Source organism: Nilaparvata lugens, unplaced genomic scaffold (assembly GCF_014356525.2).
Source record: "Nilaparvata lugens isolate BPH unplaced genomic scaffold, ASM1435652v1 scaffold4607, whole genome shotgun sequence".
Classification (NCBI taxonomy): Eukaryota; Metazoa; Arthropoda; class Insecta; order Hemiptera; family Delphacidae; genus Nilaparvata; species Nilaparvata lugens.
Window position 1 is genome coordinate 1 of NW_024090717.1, and position 21,103 is coordinate 21,103.

The 21,103-nt window shown below is 32.5% G+C and overlaps 1 protein-coding gene across 1 annotated transcript; it reads left to right on the top strand.

Moving 5' to 3' along the window:
• Positions 1-360: 360 nt before the first annotated feature.
• Positions 361-21,039, top strand: LOC111064097 (structural maintenance of chromosomes protein 3-like; the record flags this gene model as incomplete). The annotated part of the gene is given in 17 exon segments (XM_039444415.1): positions 361-442; positions 1,116-1,154; positions 2,177-2,316; positions 3,214-3,372; positions 4,524-4,643; positions 5,572-5,817; positions 7,083-7,204; positions 8,414-8,521; positions 9,174-9,279; positions 9,994-10,097; positions 10,943-11,042; positions 11,990-12,153; positions 12,728-12,869; positions 16,048-16,206; positions 17,697-17,908; positions 20,884-20,987; positions 20,990-21,039. Coding segments are annotated over 17 exon segments (2,157 nt in total), but the record flags the coding sequence as incomplete, so codon positions are not given.
• Between the last annotated feature and the right edge of the window lie 64 nt (positions 21,040-21,103).

Consider the following 21,103-nt stretch of genomic DNA (forward strand, 5'->3'; position numbering starts at 1 on the left):
CACTTTACAGCACAGTGAAGTGGTTTTCATATGAAATACAAATACTAATTTTTTTTGTTCTTGTATTAACTAAAAACTTGAGATCTTTCGTAAATATTGTGGGGAGTCCCACAATGCCTCCAAAAGATATAATGAAGAAACTTAACCAATATTTCTTGCTATTTCCACTCTAGGTAGGCTATACTAATTTTTTGACTCTCGGTAGCAGGTTGTTTTTGAAATTCTTTGAATGTATTAATTCTAGCCTAATGGTAATTTTCAATAAATTGTTTATCAGATAGGTGGAGTTTTTATCTTTTATCTAGTCATGTAACTACATACTATGTGGCTTTTAAAACATGTAATAATCATTATTATTAATTTCAGGTTATCATCCATGGCTTCAAAAGCTACAGAGAGCAGACTATCGTTGAACCCTTTGATCGAAGGCACAATGTCGTTGGTGAGTGTATGAGGATGATTTTAGTAAACTGCCAATCTCTGGTTGGTGGTTGGAGATTATGTTCTCTCCCTTAACGACGACATACTACTGAATTACTACTAACATACTACTTATCATATATTTATTTCATACTTAAACTATAACATTCTATTGATTTTTATCAAATATTTGCGACTGATCATACTTTCAATAAAAAAAAAAAAAATAGACAAATGAAAATTAATAAATTACTCTGCTAGAAGATAACATCAATTCGAACTTATTTGATGAATTTTAAAGTATCAGTATGTTGTTTATTCCACGGAAGTGAATGTTGCTTTATAGATGGAAAAAGCTTAAGCTCTTACTTTAAAATTAAAAAGCTTAGCCTAGGTATGAAAGCTTCCTCTGCTTGATGCATTTATAGTGTTGTCAATTTCTCTATAGCAGTGAGGAGTTATGTCCGAGTTTTAGAAATCTACTGAGTCCGTATCTACTTGAAAATCTTCATTTGCTTGATAAATTATTCTGAATTAATTTCACCTTCATTATTGCTGTCTTCTATTCGTCTCGGACGTATTCAGCTTCCAAATTATTTGTACAGTATTACAAATAAAAGATGAAAAATACAATTTTGAATTATTTTTACTTTTGATAACTGTGATGTGTATAATATTTTATATTTATTTTTCAGTGGGGCGTAATGGATCTGGAAAGAGTAACTTTTTCTATGGTGAGTCGTATCCTCCAGGTGCATTAAATTCATTTCTCCATGTAAATCTACTAAAGTAAGACATGGTTTTTGATTAGGTAACTTTTGCACATCCATTTTTCCATTAATTTCAACGCTAAATTCTGACCCAATTTTCACATCTTCTAATAATAAATAATCATAATAATTTCTCAATTAATTTGAAACATTGTACATCATTTAGATTCCAAATATGAAATCTCACGACAAATATGTATCACACCTTAGATCATAGACAGATTAGGCTTTTCAATAAGCCTGACATAGATGATGATGAAGCATGCAAATAATTCACTCCACATTTTGTATTTTTAAATCAACCAATTGTTTTGGAGCATTTCAAAAAAGAAGAAAAATTCTTCTTACTTTACTCCCTGGAGTGGTGAAATATATTTTCAGGCATACGTAATCGCAAGGGGCAGTAGGAATAATGCATTGGTTCAAGCTCAAGCCCTTGATATTATGAAGATGTTCAAGCCCAAAATTATGAAAGATGATGAATGGAAATAATTCATTGGACTTAATAGTGTTCTTGTCTGCTTACCAAATTTTCATTTTTTCAATATTCTACTGAATCAGTTAAGCTCTAATTGTATCAAGATTTATTTAAGCGAATATTTTCTATGATTTTTCATCAATAATTTGTTGCTTTGAGCTGCGCAAACGCAGCTTATCTTAGTGCTGTTTATCTTCTTTATAAGTGAACAAGAGCTCTTGCAGCTTGCAGTTGCGATTCAGCCTCTATATAGATGTCTCCAAAGATAATTGACCAGAGAAAATACCAGGATATTCTATATCTCTCAAATATATTTAACAGTTTATGTTGAACATCACTCATTACATTACTGTCTTTCATTCAAGAATTTGATCAAATTTCAAGGGTGTCCACCTTCAATCGAAAATGATTTATCAATTAGAAAATAAGCTGTGATGTATTATATAATGTACAATGTATATTGTATTAATAATTGAACTTGAAGTGCATTTTCATTGAATTTTTGCAGCTATCCAATTTGTGCTGAGTGATGAATTCTCTCACTTGAGACCAGAACAGAGACAAGCCCTGCTGCACGAGGGTACAGGTCCACGAGTGGTCACTGCCTATGTCGAAATTATTTTCGACAATTCGGACAGTCGTCTACCTGTAAGTTTGCTGCAAGTTACATATTTCAACTTGATAAGACATAGGCCTAGTTATTTATGAATATAATCAATTATTGCTCTCGTATTAAGTTAAATATTGTATCAAAATCATTACCAATACATTTTTATCAAGTCATTGTGTCTTCACCCTGTTTCTGCTCTCATGAGAGATAAATTGAATGGTTGTTTCATTAAAAAATGTTGATTGCGTATTTTTTTGAAAACCGAATAGCTTATAATATGCCAGAGCCTGCTGTTGCATTGCACGTTATGTATATATTTATATATTACTTGACAGTTTTATAATACTAATTTAAACAGGAACACTATACAGATAAGTGAAAAACACTTAGATACTTCCATTATCTTTGGAAATTTTTGGTGGCTGTGCTAACCTTTGTCGACCGTTTAGTATAATATTATATACTATATTACTTTATTTAGGCCTACTTTATATTATATATTTATTGTTATTGTGATTGTATTATTTTAATCTTATTGTGCTGACATGGCTGTGTACTTAATATATTTTCTGGCTGAAAAAATCATTGAATCAATGTTTTAGTAATAAAAACGAAGTATGTTCCTCTTGGAATATTTTTAAGCAGAGGGCTACGCTAAAGACCTGTTAAAATCTTATATTTAATGACATACCCTAAGTCATCGCATCTCATTACCTAAAAAGTTCTAGAGACAATTCACTTGATTGTCGTATTTACCGTTAACTGGATATGGATTACAAATTTGATGCTCAATTGCCTACAAAATTTATTATCAGATCTTCAATTCTATAGAAATATAAATATGGCTTTAAAGATGATACTTTGATAACTACACACTCCTTGCTATATTATGAGAATGGTTTTGATTGAAAACACTTTCATGAATATGATTTCAGATTGAAAAGGATGAAATTGTACTTCGTCGTGTGATTGGAGCTAAAAAAGATCAATACTTCTTGAATAAAAAGATGGTTCCACGTACTGATGTTATGAATCTTCTTGAATCTGCTGGATTTTCAAGATCAAATCCCTATTATATTGTAAAACAGGGAAAGGTATGTGTATTTTTGCTGTTTTGAAACTGCTCTCGAAAGCTTCTAATACCTCGTCGTTGAATTCTTTTTGTTTTAAATTATGACAATCATTCATATTCTTTCTCAATTTTTATGTAATTTCCGTTTTATTTCTTTTGTATTTTTCCCCTCATTTATGAGTCACTGGCTTGGATCATTGAGTTGGTATTGTAACTCATTGCTCATTGCTCATGATGGAAGATGAATCAGTTGATTAACACCTATAGGACTACATTGGTCAGATTGACCGATGCACATTTTTGTCCTGTTGTTGTGGCAGAACTGGTTCAGTGTGAAGGCAGCCAATCATAGTACCTTTCCCTCCACTATAGACACGCCTATATCGCACATTATCAATCAGTTCAAGGCACGGAGTCTTGATGTGTAATAAATATTCTACTTATTTAGTATGCTACCCAACCTACTTGTAAATAATCTAGAACATGAACGCTAATTTATTCATTACTAGATATATGATAATAATAAAAGCGATAATAATATGTAAGTATAATCTGAATAATTTGTATACATACAAAATCATTATTTATTATTAGACATGGATAACCACTACCTGGATGTACATTATACAATTTGCTTTCGAAAACCAGCTTTCCAGCATGAGTGCACCCCTGGAACCTAGCAGTATTACTTGATTACATTGATCCTTGATGATATATTTCATGAAAAAGTCTTCAAAATCAGTCGAAAAGCTATAAAAGTCTAAATATGAGCTTATCGGTCAAAATGACCGTATGTTTTAAAAACGATGTAGTTTTATAGGTGTTAATTCATTGAGTCAAGAATATTCCCTTGGAATTGTCTTCCAGGCAACTAACAGATAATCTACAATATAGTTTATCAAATAAATTGTGAAACCCCTCTTCTTATTCTTGTTAAAGTTGTTATCTTACTACTTTTCATAATAATCATCATTGTTATTTTTCGTGTAATCATTTTTCAATCATTGAATTAAATCATTTCATTATTGATTTTTTAATTATCGTAGGTAGAAGATTCATACTACAACTTTGAGATATAACAATTCATAATTGTATAATCCAATAGTATATTTAAAAATTTAACCTTTTATTTCAAAAATAAAAATATTTTAAAAAAGTAATGTAAATTTTCAGATCAATCAAATGGCCACAGCTCCAGATTCTCAAAGACTTAAACTTTTGCGTGAGGTAGCTGGAACAAGAGTTTACGATGAAAGGAAAGAAGAATCAATTTCTATTTTGAAAGGTAACTATGTTTTTTTATTTAAACAAGTTATATGACAGTTTAAAAAGCATTATTCATTTATAATTAATTTGGAATTTCTGAAATCAAAACAATATTGAAAAATAAATTGAATGTGGAACGATACCGTTATACTGTTGATGTCCATCCTAACTTGCCATGGTCTGAATGGAGAACCAGGGGATGTCCATCCACGGGTCAGCTCGGTCTGTCTCGGGAGGAAGGCGATGAAAAAGTGTGTGAAAATATTCAGAAGAAAAGTGGAAAGCTTTTTCCACTAGCTGGCTGGAGGGGAGACTAGAATGCTAGCCCCACTTCTACCTCTCCTCAGCGTTTTTAGTCTGTCAGCCAAAACTGTCTGATCAGCTTTTAGTTTTTAAAGTTGGAAAAAAATTATTTCTCTCTTAAAGAAGGAACTGATGTTTGGGGGTATGTCGAACCTTGTGGTTCATGACAAATGTGAAGGATGATAATGATTATTATGAGAGTTTAATGAAACCACTTCTCAAGTGGGTTCCGAACCACCGGGAAGCAATTTTTAAACTTTCAAATTATAGTTAGCGGAATTAGTTTCTCATGTGGTCACCCTTCCAACGGGAGTAGCAGGCGAACTTATCAGCTCGACCGCTTCTCTTAATGTGTTTGATCTATCTGTAAATAATATAGCTTATTTATCTATCCACATTAAATTAGTTTAGAAACAATATGCATATAAGCCCAAAACTGTATGTTTCCAAACTTCCAAAACTTGTGTTCCAAAACTTTTAACTAAATGTCTTTCAACGGTATATTTCTCTACGTTATCTTATAATTTCTATAATACCGATACCGTACAACTTATCTGCTTATAAATATTCTGTCAATTGTATGTTCTTGTAATATTTGTCAATTGAATGTATCTGCGCCATCATGCATTCTTACTTTGATTATTTTTAATAGCTGGAAGATAAATTGAACAATTACGACGAGGACCAAAAGAAGCTGACAAGTGAACTAAAAGCGGCCCAAGAAGCAGCGAAAAGTGCAGCAAAGAAGCTGAAGGATGCCAGAAAGGAAGTGCAAATGGCCAAAGAGGAAAAGGAAACTTTGAATTTGGAACAGCAGCAATTGCTCAAAGATAAAGCTAAACTGGAGCTCACAATTAAAGATCTATCAGATGAAGTGCAAGGCGATGATAAGTCAAAGGTGAGTTTAAAAGTTGATGAAACTCTTTTTTAATAATTTTTTCCACTAAAATCATTTTTTATCTTGCGTTTCACTAAACTCATATTCATTTATTTGATTTTTTTATAAAATTTGAGTATACATTTATTGTTGCTATCGATAATAGTGACCCCTGGGTTGGAAAACTCGCTCAAGAACTGTTGTATTGTAATCTTTGAAACCCGCAACTTTTAATTATACAGAGTTGGTGAAAATTATGGAAACAGCTAAATATTTTTTTACAAGTATAATTTGACAGAAGGTTTCATTGGGCATCCTATTTGAAATGAAAAATTACTCTGTCGCTTCAGCATGTTTGTCCCTCATATGAATTCAAATTCCTTTTTCTTTTTTAATGAGAAGTTGGACATGTGATACATTATTTCAATACAGAGTTCCCAGAGAAATTGAATAACGAATACCGCACATTGATAACCCAACCCGTATCAGTAACCCTTTTCTACAGATTTTGTTTACATTGTTTTCTATTTCTATTTCAGCGGGAGTTTACCATTTTCATGAATAATAATTTACTTCCATCTGAAATAGACACAATCAGCTATGGAAAACAATGTAAACAAACTCTGCAGAAAAGTTTTTTATCCGATGCTGACGTCACGATATGGCAGTAGATGTTGGCTTCAGAGGCTAGACTTCCCAGCGTGTCTATTCTATAACTGGTCTAAGCTTGGAATTGAAATCGGCCATTGAGGGGGCAACCTTTAAGACTATTACATACCAATGCCTTTGTAATCTATAATATTACAAATATATAGATATAATATCATGTGCTAAAATACCCCAATGGCGGCCTCCAATTTCAAGTAAGAGCTATCATTGGGAAGGCATAGGCATTGTGGGTCTATATCTCTTTACGGTCTTTAAATCACAACAATTTTTTTTCTTATGCACTTTCAATGTTATCTGTTATATCCTGAAAAAGGACGAAGGAGTCAGTCAATTTTGTTGTCAAACAAACGTGTCCTGTTAAAAGGTTCGAAGAATATGTTTTCAAAACTTGAAACTGATTGATCAATTCTTTCTAAAGTTATTATAGAAGACGGACAACGACTTTGGCTTTCAGTAAGTCAAAAGTGAGAACTCGCTAACGCTCGTTCAATAATTCATCTTCCAGACAGCTTGATTGCATTTACTTAATCAGTTGTCACTTTCACATTCTCTGAAATCATTCCTCTCTGCGTTTCAAGTAATGTTATATCATTCTCTTTTCGACTTTCTCTCAACAGGATAGAGCTGAAAAAGAGTTGAAAAAGTTGAAAGAAACAATTGCTCAAAAAGAAGCTGAACTTGAAGAACTGAAACCGAAGTATGAAGCTCAAAAGAAGAAAGAGGAAGAATGCACACGAGAGTAAGGATCAACTCTTATTTTACTCATAATTTCCTATTTTTCTGGTTGCCATTATTTTGTTTTAGTTTTTTCGTTAAACTTTATATTATATCTACTATATTTTATCTAGGCCAAATCATATTCAACTATATTTATGACTAAGATTTGTTAGTGAATTGCTTTATATTATTGGTTCTAGATAAATATAATTATTTTTTTTCGTTATTTGTGAATACAATTACAGATCATCAGATCATATAGATATAATTGGAATAGAACAACAGGCTTGGCCCAAAAGTATTCTTCTCCAAAATTTTGATAAAGAATAACTTATGCCAAAAAATAGTTTATGTTTCCATGGTTAACCTTCCGGTAGTCGCGCCCAACTCAATCACACGAGCAGTCGCGTGTTATATTTTGTACAACATCCAATTTTCCAAGTGTTATGTAATCTGTTTACTGTCAAAACATATTAATTAATTATTGTATAATTACTTTTTCCATCTTCTTGGATTATTTTACGCCTATAAACATTTGGATGATTATCATTTCATAGCCCAATAAGGTACATCAAGCAAAGCCATCAATTCTGTGCGACTTATGCACTGTCGCGACTAAATGGCACCTAAATGGCACTGAACCATTGCTCGGTTGATACTGCAACTCAGTGGAGTGATGGGGGAAAGTTTTGGAATGCATAGGTGACTAATTCACTAACACCACCCCATTCAATAGTTTTGTGCAGCAAAAAAACTGACACTGTTGTACTTTTTACAACAGCGCGACTGCCGGAAGGTTAAGAATTAATTTAAAAATTCTATTAATTTAATTACAAAATATTACACTCAATTACTGTTATTCTGGTGTTATTGCCTTCTGTATTCATCAAAGTATCAAACACTCTATCATATTTTTCCTTTGTGAGTTGCGCTATAAAATTTGCATTTCAACCTCAACCAACATTAGGCCTAATTCCGATGATTTTCAGTAATTGATAATAATAACTTTTTTTAGTTCGTGGGAAAAAATTTCTTAAATTTCAATATCTTTTTGAACATTCGGAATAGGAATAGTTTTGGGCTTTAGAATGTTGTTTCTTTCCGCAAGTCTTATGATCGTACACAATGTAAATAAATAATTATAACAATAAATAAAATCCATGTTACATTTGTAATTTATTTGATAAGCTCAGTGTTTTTCTCCTAAATGTAAAATTATTTTGCTTTTCAGACTTGCATTGAAGGAACAAAAGCGTAAGGAGTTGTATGCCAAGCAAGGAAGAGGAAGCCAGTTCACTTCTAAGGATGACAGGGATCAATGGATTCAGAAAGAATTGAAGTATGTTGACGTTAACAAAACATTTTGAAGATGATAAGTTTTGAATGCACATGATTGAACAGTAGTAGGCTACTGTACGGGGTAACAAGCCGTCAACTTTCAATTGTATTACCTAGCGCTTGTTTTTTATTGAATAGATTTGACTGCTGCCGCAATCAATCTCTCAATTCCAAACTATTTCAAAGATTTATTTTGCCAACAATAACAATAAAAAATATTCCAATTGGAACTAATTTACAATCACTTAGATTTCTTGTTACGTGTGAAAATTGAAAATTATTATGACAACCTACATTTTTAAAAATGTATATAACAAAAAATTACACGCAACTCTGATGTTGATTATTATTTCTTGAAACCGTGAGTTCTAGAGGTCTTCTATAATCTCTGTATAATAATGAAATTCCATTCATCATAACTTTCCATCTGACAAATATATATTTTTCGATTCCAAATGACGGTTTCATTATTCTTTCTTCCAATACTAATAAGGCATTTAACCTAGATGAGCTGGATACAACCTCGATGAGCTAGAATAAAAATCAATGCATCTGTTTATTTGGAAATTACAATTGAGAAGTCATCGTCCAATTCCATGTTTAACATGTTTATTCCATGTTGATGGTTTAACGTATGTCATTATTTTTTTCAGATCTCTAAATAAGCAAATCAAGGACAAGACTGATCACAAAGAAAAATTGGCTGGTGACTTGAAACGCGACGGTGAAAAACAAATCCAGTTGGAAAAGAAAATTGAGGTACGTCTACTTAGCAAACAATATCAGATTTAGAGGACTGAATTGAACATTCGTCAATAATAAAATCATGACAGTGCAAAATGTTATATTCGGGTATATTCATTAGACTCCTTCTATTTGAATGTATAGAACTTCTCTCTACTTGGCTACATTTTTACTTAACAATAATTTTTGCTCGTTTTGCTGGGGGATTGTAGCGTTTGATTGACACCAGCTGATACCTGTAAATCATCAGTCTATGAACTTGAAATACTGTTTGTTCTCTTTGAACTTATTACAATTTATAAGCTGATCCATCCTAAAAGATTCATTATCCATTATAAAGATTCATCCTTATATTTCTTACATAATCCTTTTGTATAACAGGTGATTGAGACCTTGTGAAACAAAAAACGTATTTTTCGGTCATTTTAGATGAAAGAAATAATAAATTTCCTCAAGTTCCCATAAATTCCCGGGAATTCATGATTTTCGGGAATATTTCCCTTAAATTCCCTGGGAATATTTCCTCGATCTTAAATTCCTGAGAATTTTACATCACTAATCACAGTACTTGATTAAGTGTGAATGAAAGCATTGTGAACTTGTAATTTACATATTCAGCGGATATGAGTCATTACTTTATACGTACACAAGTTACTACAGAACTTTATGTGAATCTATTTAAAACGTATAGCATACATTTGTTTCTGCAATTCTGTGTCATTATTTCAGGAACAAACTGCTGAATTGGAAAGACAAAGACACGCTATAGACGAATATAACAAGCAGTATTACGAGCACAAGAAAAAGAAGGACTCAAATCAAAGTGATCGAAAGTAAGTGTGAATATGTTAAAATCAAATCATTGCCACAGACAAACACTTTACAATATTTGTATCGGCCACGTCAATATTAAAAACTATATTAGAGATCATACAACAATAGCCAATTACCTAAAAATCTAGATAGACTCCATGTTAACATTGAAATATTCATCTACACTATAAAAACAATTTTTTATAAAAAAAATCGCAATTCTTAGTTTAAATTCCCTGAGCGTCAAACCTCGAACATTTGGTGGTAAATGGTTATAAAAATTTATTGAAAAGACCTTAAAACTCATATGGCTGGATTTGTAAGAACAGTACTCATTCCTTAGATTCGATTTACTCCTTGTGTTATAAGAATGAATGTTGTCATGAGTTGAGAATAATCTAGATTTGTCTTTACAAAAAGCAGACACTTAAACATAAAAAATACAAGGTAAGCTCATGACTTCCAATCTAATGAACAACAGTTTACAATGAGTTGAAGGAGGCACATTACAAATTGTTCTAATAGCTCTTTTTTGTAATACAAATAAAGATTCAAATGCTACTTTTCGACCTGTTATTCAAGATGCTGATTCTTCGTTCTTCATCAAAGTTTAATTTACTATCCTTCAGAAATTAAAATTTTAGAGCTAGAATTGTTTTGTTGTTTATCGATTGAGTGAATAACTAGTTCCAGCTATAATGTACGTTATGAATTCAACAATACAAATGTTCATTGTTCATCTATATTTCTAATTCATTTCAACCAATTTTCTCTATTATTGAAAGCAATTCATTATTTTCTTGAGATAAAAATAATAATAGATCATCTTCAATCTGTCTATTAATTGCTTCCTTTTTTTGAACAGTGAGTTATGGAGGAAAGAAAACCAACTTCAACAGTCGCTATCACTTCTGAAGGAAGACCTGGCGAAAGCAGACCAAGCATTGCGTAGTATGGCTGGAAAGGTAATCTGTTTCTCAGAGTAGCATTATCATTTATGAAAGTTTTAGACTCCTATCTAGGATATATGATTACACTGTGAGATTATTATTATTATCAGCGTATGGCTTTGAATGGTAGGGAGGGAGACCCGAGGGTGGTTCCACCTCGCAGTATATAGTCCAAAGTTCCCTAATGGGAGACATTGGGAAACCGGACACTAAGGTCACAGTGAGCACAACACTGTGAGATATTCTCGTTTTAATGTATGTTGTTGATTGTGTATACATGTTAATTGTGAAATATTGTTGTATTGAAAATGAATAAAATTTGTAGAGTACATTGGAAAAATTAATTATCAATAAATGAAGTAACAATTAAACTTTTTGCAGCAGCAATCATGTAAAGCACCTACTTAGTTGAACAATAAATAATTACTCATGAATGTCACTTTTACTTTAGCAGCTATATTCAATTCTTTGTAACCCTTTTTTTGGCAAGGATAGGAGAAATAAATTTGTGAATTGATTGAATTGTTTGCTTGTGTTTTAGCCATGCATGAATGTGAGGGACAGCGTGCATTCTTTGTTACCTTTTTTTGGCAATGAAAGGGCAAATAAATGTGTGAATTAATTGAATTGTTGGCTTGTGTTTCAGCTGATCTTGAATTTGAGGGACAGCGTGAATTCTTTGTTACCACTTTTTGGCAATAGAAGGACAAATAAATTTGTGAATTGATTGAATTGTTTGCTTGTGTTTCAGCCGTTCATGAATTTGAGGGACAGCGTGAATTCTTTGTTACCACTTTTTGACAATGAAAGGAGAAATACGTTTGTGAATTGTTTGAATATTGTTTGCTTGTGCCTCAACTGATCTTGAATTTGAGGAACAGCATAAATTCTTTTTAACCACTTTTAGGCAATGGGAGGGAAAATAAATATGTGTGTTGATTATATTTTAGCTTGTGTTTCAGCCGATCTTGAATGGGAGGGACAGCGTGAAGAAGGTATTGGAAACGTTTCGACAGAGAGGCGGCTCTTTTGCAGCTTTGGCCGATTCGTACTACGGCCAAGTCATTGAGAACTTCGAATGCGAGACCAGCATCCACACTGCTGTTGAAGTGACCGCGGGAATGAGGTTATTATCTTTTTCACTTATTCTATCACTTTTCAATCAATAATTTTCTGATTCAAGACTGCTATCAAAGGAGCAAACAATGATCCTCAAATACTAGTTCATTTTCACTCCTTTTCACACATTTACTCTTTTCTGAATTTATTCAAGTAGGCCTACAACTGAAGTATTATGTGAAAGATGAAGATTCAAAGTATTGTCTCAATCCCAATGTTCAGCGTTTCTACCGACAGTTTGTAGATTCCTTATAATTGATTAACTGATTTGAGGAAAATGAAACCTAATCTCTTTCCTTAGGTATAGAGATACCATTGTATCATTTCAGTTCATTATTGTTTTTCTCCAAGAAATACTTTTTCAAAATCGAGTCCATAATTTTGAATGATTTTCATTTGAAATGTAGTTTATTTAAGGTTTTCTCAGTTTTACGCCCTCTTCGAATTAATGAGATGTGCTAATGAGCGGTTATCTTGAACTGGAACTTACTGGACGTCCACAGTCATATCAAAACATCTGCCTCAATTGGTATTATCGGTATTTAGGATATGAAATGATGTTTGCTTCTGTTTCATTCCAGATTATTCTACCACATAGTGGAATCTGATAGTGTTGGTACTCAAATATTGAAAGAGATCAACAAACAGAACTTACCTGGCGAGGTTACGTTCATGCCTAGAAACAGACTTCATGTTAAAGAGCAAAGATATCCGAATTCTGAAGTAAGTGATAGTGGAGACGATGATGTAAGTTACTCTGATTAGCCTGACACAACTCTCTTTTTGTGCAATTGTATTATTTTATCTGTTAAAATATTCGGTTTTTCATGAAAAGTTTTATTTTTATATGAAAGTAACATATCTAAATGACATTATACTTATACCAAAAGACTAAAGATGATGTTCAAAGTGACCTCCGTTGTTCTGAATACATATGTTCAGACGTCTTCTCATCGATTGTCGGACCCGTTCAAATATTCCGCCAGGAATCTTTATCATTCCTATTCCGTTCAAAATCCTTAATCGGAGTATTGTATACCAAGGTTTTCAAGTGTCCCCAAAGATAAAAATCCAAAAGATTTAAGTCTGGTGACCTAGCTGGCCATGGTACTGGCCAACCTCGGCCTATCCATTGATTTAAAAAACTGTGATTCAGGTGTACACGAACAGCAACACTGAAGTGTGCTGGAGCTCCATCATGCATAATCCAAATGTTTTGGCGCAACTGAAGAGGTACATCTTCAAATAAGATAATAGCTCCTCTCTCAAAAAGTTTAAGTAGATTATGCCATTAAGCCTGGGAGGAAGCTCGAACAGAAGTAGATGATCTCCTATGATTCCTGCCCAAATGTTTACTGAAAACTGATGTTGTGGAGGATTAGGATTGATGGCATGAGGATTCTCATCTGCCCAAATATGTTGGTTGTGGACGTTAACGATAGCTGTTCTTGTAAAGTTTGCCTCGTCGGTAAATAAAACGGTTGTTAAAAAGTTTGGGTCAACAAGTTTTTCTAAAAACCATCGGCAACTACCAGCACGGGGAATACAGTCTCGTGGCGATAGAGTATGAACTTTATGGAGGTGGTATGGATCTAATTGTTGGTCTTTTAGTATCCTTCAAATAATAGATTTATTGACATTAAACTGCACTGACAATTCTCTCGTGCTCTTCTCTGGATGTTCATAAATTTCATTAAGAACTTGTTCTTCTAACTCAACAGTCATAGTAGATCGGGGTCTGTCTGCATATATGTGCTCTTTGGATATCAAAGAACCTGTTTCAGACAGACGTTGATGAATAGTGACAAAAACCTTGAACTTGGACATACTCGGTGAGGAAAGTTCTCTTGATACAAACGTCTTGCTTCAGTACTATTACAGTAGTGTCCCATTCCATACATTAAATGCATGTCAGCTAATTCGGAGTATGAATAATGTCTAAAATTACCTGCCATTTTTTAAAAAGTTAACACTTAACACAAAAGCAAAGTAAAATGGTTACAAATAACTGGTTAATAGATTAAACAAAATCACAGCGCGTTTACAGTAGGCCTAACTTACAGTTTGTTGTTTTGTTCAACAGTGAGCTAAAATATTTCTCAAAATAAATTTCAGCTGATAATTTCTTTTGAATATTTTCTTATTTAAAACAAAATAAATCAGCTGTTTTGGAACAGCTGTTATTCAAATCCATGTTTTATTTGCAATCAGCTACAACCTATGAGTTATTAGTTCTCTCCTCATAAAACAGCAAATTTTTGTGGTGTAATGTACTACATAAGAATACATTTTATTCAACTTTAGTTTACACAGCTTACATAATTCTTTTCAGAATTGAATTTTCTACAATTTTTATTGCGAAAAATTATTTGTTTACTGGTCATTAAAGAAAGTTATTGGGCATCAAACGTAAAAGTCTGTGTTTTTCTACTTGGATTTTTTGCATATTTCAACTTTTTCCTCAAAAACTACCCACACTACAGCTTCCAGACTAGTTTTATTCAATTTTTCAGATATTTTTCCATATGAATCCAGCATAAGTTTATCAAAAACTAGTCCTCAAACAATTCAGCATCGGTGTATTTCACCAGAGAAACTGAATTCCGGGCGAAAACTTTCACTCTGTATAGCTCGCTAATTAAGCGTTTATGGATATATGTTTATAAGAACTTTTTTTCTTATTTTTACCTCTACTATCACGTATTAAATTATCTATATAATAAGAGAGAGTAGGGTTGTGTTTGTTCGTTTATTCGCATCAAAACATGTCAACTTGTGGATTGCATACCGGAAAAACGGGAATGATTTAGATCTCCAAATTTTGAACATAGATTCTAAAAATATCAATTTCATGCACCTGGAAGCCCAAATTTCAATTTTCCTTCTAGATTTTTCATAATTAATGTTCAAACTTCATTAATAGTACATGCGATTTCATAAAAAATCTCCAAATCATATGGTCGGAATTAAAAAATATTATTATATTAAAGAACTGGATTATACACGTATACAGGTGTAAAGTTGTACGGTAGCTTATAGGGAAATTATGTTTGACGCATCATCACGTCTGAACTACTGGACTGAATATTAACTTGAAATTTTGCATATAGATTATTGCTTAACCGAGGATGGTTATAGGCCTATTTTCAATTCTTCTGGATTTCATTACGTCAAGTTTTAGAATAGACCCTTGCGAAGCACGGGTTACCTGCTAGTTATACCATAATTAAGAATCACCCTCTATATTCAAGCTAGGAGAGACCTTCCCAAATACTGAATTCAATAACATAATAATACTCTTCTTTTATTCATAATAAAAAATATTTTAATGAACTAGTGTTGGAAATCTACTGGATAATTTTGATAACTGTTATGGACATACATTCTATTCCACTATTACATTAACATTCAATTTAAAGACCACTTTTGATGTGGAAGAAGCACTTATCCTAGCAGTGACGATTGTATCGACCTGTTTACAGTTCAACTCAGTCTGATGATGGTCAACTCCAGGTCGAAACTATTGTCACTACTAAAAGTAAGTGCTTATTAAACATGAAAATGGTTTTTCAAATTCAATTTTAACTAATAATTATGGCTTATTCAAAACCAAGTTACGGGCCGGACTTGACCAATCCACGCACCGTATTGTACCTAAGAAAAATCATAATTATATTATTATTCAAATCAGTTATAAATATGATTTTGTTATTTGTGTCAATATTCATGAAAACATTGCATCTTATCCTTACGATTATTATTACCGATTAAAATTTCTCCAATACAGTAAAATTTGTACTGATATTATCTAAAATTCGTATACTTTACTGTGTGCATTGCGTACGATGCGCTTTGATTTATTAATATTTATATAAACTTATTATTTTGATTGAATTTTCAGAATGCTATTTCAATGGTGAGCCGGTTGACATTCGATCCGAAATACGAACTAGCAATCAAATACATTTTTGGAAAGACTCTGATTTGTCGTAATCTCGAGACTGCTACAGATATGTCCAAAAAGTACAACCTTGATTGCATTACAGTTGAAGGAGACCAAGTAAGTGGTTTTCTTCCAATACTATGCAAATATGTTTTTTAATGTATACATTTTTGTTCGTTTCATGTTGGAAGTAGACTATATATTTCATTGCCAGTAAGATGATCATTATTTAAAATAGATTACCTTAAAATTTCTCAGTTTTAAATTACATATATCATATTTCAAAATGACACCGGTACATAATAATCGATTATTCTGAATAACTATTTACATAGTTATTAACGAAAATCCTAATTAAATGCTGTAAATTACCCCGAAGACTTCTGCTACTGCAAATATTGACAACAGGTTTAATAATAATTATTCATTATTTAGCATTTGAACAAATGCAGTTTCTAATTTATTTCCATCTATTTACATAGTGACTATCAATGCTACTGGCAAATTATCACTTTTCAGGAAAATGAAAAAATCAAAATACAACAGTATGTAGTAAACAAACACAAACAAATATATTAAATTACACTTACACAAGGCTATAACTATTCATAACTTAGTTACTAGACCAGTTCTAGTCGTAACTTTTACACTTTCAATTCAACTGTTGGTAAACACCAGAAATAATATAACATTTTTTTAAAGCGATTCTCAACAATTTACTGTATTCTAATAACCCACATAATAATGCAGTCTTCTCCACTACATCACCAGTATCTCTTCAGAATGACCTCAGTTTGTTTTTCTAATCATTGACTTTTCGAGAAGCCATTAAATGAAATCCAATGAATAAAATATTCCAGAAAGACTTTGAATCTCATATTCTTTATTGATTCATGCAATAAGTACATCATCAAAAGATAGGGACAGAAAAAATAAGGTAACCTTGTGCTATTCCTTTCCCAAATTTAGATAAGGTTACACATAGTCCGAAATAAGTTAAGTCTTGTAGTTGTTCACTTCACAAAATTTTCAGCCCTTAATTACTTTCACAAAGTAGATTTATAAGGGCTACAAATATAGGTAACAATATTTGCCAATGGAATTTGGATTCCTTTTATTATAGCTGGTTGTTTAGACTTTACAGGAATAAAATTATATTATTTCTTGCCTTTATCTATTAGAAGCCTTTCTGTTAGTTAAGAAAATATGGTTAAGAAAATACTTAAATTTATCCTGCAGCAAGAATATACAATTATTTACACAGTGGCCGATTTTTAAGAAATTGATCCTCCTATGTGTGTATAAATTATTATAATAACTGATTTTCTATTGTATAATTGTTTTGCTTTCTCCAAAACTTGCGGTTTAAATCAAAACAAATATTAGCGGTCTGATATATGAACGTTCTATTGTTATTTTGGAAGAAACTCAATTGGGTCAGAAATGGGAGAGAAAGGAAAAAATCGTGTACCATTTGGATGAAACTACTTGGACTAAAATCCTATAAAGTACCAAATAAGACGTTAGCAAATTTAAAAAGATCAATCGGTGCTTTGCGCTGTTCAGACTAATTGAATTTTCATTTTATTCCGACTTGTCTTTTATAGGTTTCATCGAAGGGCACCCTAACAGGTGGCTACTTCAAGAACATCAGGTCAAAACTCGAGATTCAAAAGAGTAGAACTGAACTGCAGTCACAGATAAAAGACGCCGAGAAGGAGTTGGTCAAACTGAGAGAGGACTTACGGAGTATTGAATCCGAAATTAACACTGTCGTCTCTGATATGCAAAAAACTGAAACAAAAAATAGCAAGGCCAAGTAAGTTCATTATTCCAAAAACATAATAAGATTATTCCTAATTCATATAATTAAGTACTGGTAATAAACATAACCTATTTTTGGACAATTTCTATCCAAATTTGGGAAAGGAACAGTTTTGGGCTTTAAGCCTGTTGTTCCTTTCCCAATCATTCATGGTTGAGAGTGATATTGTATCTGTCAATGTATAAATGAATATAATTTTTTTCTCTTTGATATCATACCCAGTTAATTTAATTTTGTTAAACGGATTGATTGATATAGCTATTCAACTATTTTGTGCGTAAAAAGAGATCATGATACTCCAACAAAATCGTTACCAGGTTATTCGACCTCGATATGATGTGTGTTAGTGTGAGAATTTCCAAGTTGCACTGTTTCCAATTTGTCAGATTCTGTTGAAGTTCAATCTATTTGTATTCAGGCTAAAAATCATATGCGTAGCTAATAATCCAACTAGTTTCGTTATTGAGCTCCTTCTAATGATTGAAAAGTTATATACTTTTTCTTATCTTATAGAAAAATATTTATTCAAGATTTTTTCAAGTATTAGGTACAGAGTTAGAATAATAACTTATAGCTCGCAACTGATGGAGGAGAAAACATAAAACTCGATGTTTAGTTTCAAAGTTTAATTTGAAATTGAAGCTCAATAACAAGTTTAATAAATCAAAGTATGAATCAAAGTTTAATTCCAAAGAATACATATACAATAAATTGTATTGCACAGCCAATTGATTATTGGTAAATTTTTATTCGAATACCCTTTTTAATTGTTTCTCAACAATATGTTGAGTGACTTAAGACCACTACTGCATTACACAGCTGGTCTTAACAAAAAAACAAATTAAAATCTACTGTATTTTTATTTTTAAGTTTATGGTACAGTAACCGATTTTTGATTGGCCGTTCTGAAGTGCATTCTGCGGGCTTTTTCACGTGTTAATGATGGAAAAATGTAACCACAGATTTTTGCGGGGAACGATAATTATAGATTGTCATGCTTTTATGAGTATGTTGCTTGAAACTGAAAAACGAAGTGAATGATGCTTCCAAGTAGTAAGTAATACCATAACATGTCCATATAGTACAATATATTGACAAACATATTGTAAATGTTATTTTGATTTGGACAACTGAGCTTCCGATACAGGAATTAAATCAGGATATGATATTGAAAGAACAATTGCGAATTATACTGCTTCGTAATAATTTTTGCATATATGATAACTTTTGGAAACAATGTAGTATAATAATAATAATAATAGTATCGAGTGACCTGGCTGGCTCAGGTCTGGTGCCAGTTTTCCGGTCGCAGCTGATCAATTTCAGGGCCTATAACATGACCTAACGACTGCAACGTGTCCATCCGAAACACGGGAGTGGCCCAAGAAAAATATCTTGCCCGAGCTGGGATCTGGATGTAGTGAAGTGATACAATCAATGTAGTGAATCCATAGATGGCATATCTGGTCCTTCAGAAGAAGAGATGATAAGTTTGTATTCATACTGTCTATGCAATCTGCAATATCGTCAATATACGAGTGGTAATAGATTATGATAATAAGGTCATCTGCGAAGAGGTGCAATAAATCGTTTTGGAAGACAAATAGTGCATTATTTATGAATATTAAAAAAAACAATGGCCCCAGGACGGACTGTGGTACACCCCGTGACACTGGAGACCATGTTGACATATTCCTCACATCATCAATAACAGCTTGAAAGCAACCTAATATGTATGATGAGAACCAGGCAACAAATTAATAAGAGAAGTGACATTTATGCTCAAGTTTATATAAGATAAATGGATGTGACACGAATCAGAGAAGTGACATTTATGCTTAAGTTTATATAAGATAAATGGATGTGAGACATTGTCAAACGCTTTTCTGAAATCGAACTGCACAAGGAATGTACCCTGCCGTTTGTCCATGGCCGATCGTTGGGGTCAAATCCTGATTGATACTTAGAGAAGAAACTGAATTCGCATTGATGAAAATTAACTTGTGTACTATTCTCTAAAAAGCTTTGTAAACAACACAAAATATGAATCGCTCTCCAGTCATCAGGTTCAGCAGGATTGCGGTTTTTGCGGATGGGTCCAAGAATGGAATATTTACATAATTCAGGGAACACACTGTTACTGTTTTAAAGAAACGTTACCTAGAAATATGAGTCAATGAGAGAAGAATATTGGGGAGAAGGATAGTGTTACCATCAATGCCTTATGAATTTTTGCAGACAATATTGTGTGGGAGATAGTAGATGTTCTTCCATCGAATATCTCTCCATTAAAGAAATTAAAGTTATTGTTGGGTGGAAAGTGGCTGAATTGGGAAACGGGTTGTTTCCTTATAGTAGCACCTAAACTATTGGGAGCAGATTGGGTCAAGTTTGTAGTGAATAAATGACATATGCAGACAGCAGACAGACGGATGTCTGCAATATTCACACAAACACCTTGGGAGGGATTTTCCTTCATCTATCTGTTGTGCGTTCACCTTTATGTGTACATGTCATTGATGAATAGATAAATATTCAGATGATCTGCATTGCGCCCTACTCTGCTAAAGCTTGCAATATTAACTGATGGTAAAATAATTTATTTTCTTAAAACGTATATATTCAGGGTTACTTAATTCTTATATTGTAAAATAACACCATAGTACCCTTTTTGAGATGTTTTAATATAAAATAACAATTTAAAAGCACAAAAGAGTTTTTAGTACCCTTTTTAAGATGTTTTAATATAAAATAACAATTTAAAAGCACAAAAGAGTTTTTAGTACCCTTTTTGAGATGTTTTAATATAAAATAACAATTTAAAAGCACAAAAAAGTTTTTAATTAGTTATTTTATATTGAAAATTTCTCAAAAAGGGTACTATGGTGTTATTTATTTCACAAATAAAATAAATAATTTATATTTGACTTTGAATTAGTTGTTGGTTGATGGCTGAATTGTGTTTACAGAGGCTACTTTGACAAGCTGAAGGCAGACATCAGGTGATGAAAGAAGAGCTGCTGGCATGAGAGGTACCGAACACCCAAAGAGCGATCACTGGCTCATGGCATCAGCACCTTGAAGCCATGCAGCAACGCGAGCCGGTAGAATCTGAATTGCATCAGGCAAGTTATCTAGCTAGCATAGACAAAAGATATCCCTGGTATAGGGCGTTTCTGTTTCAAATTT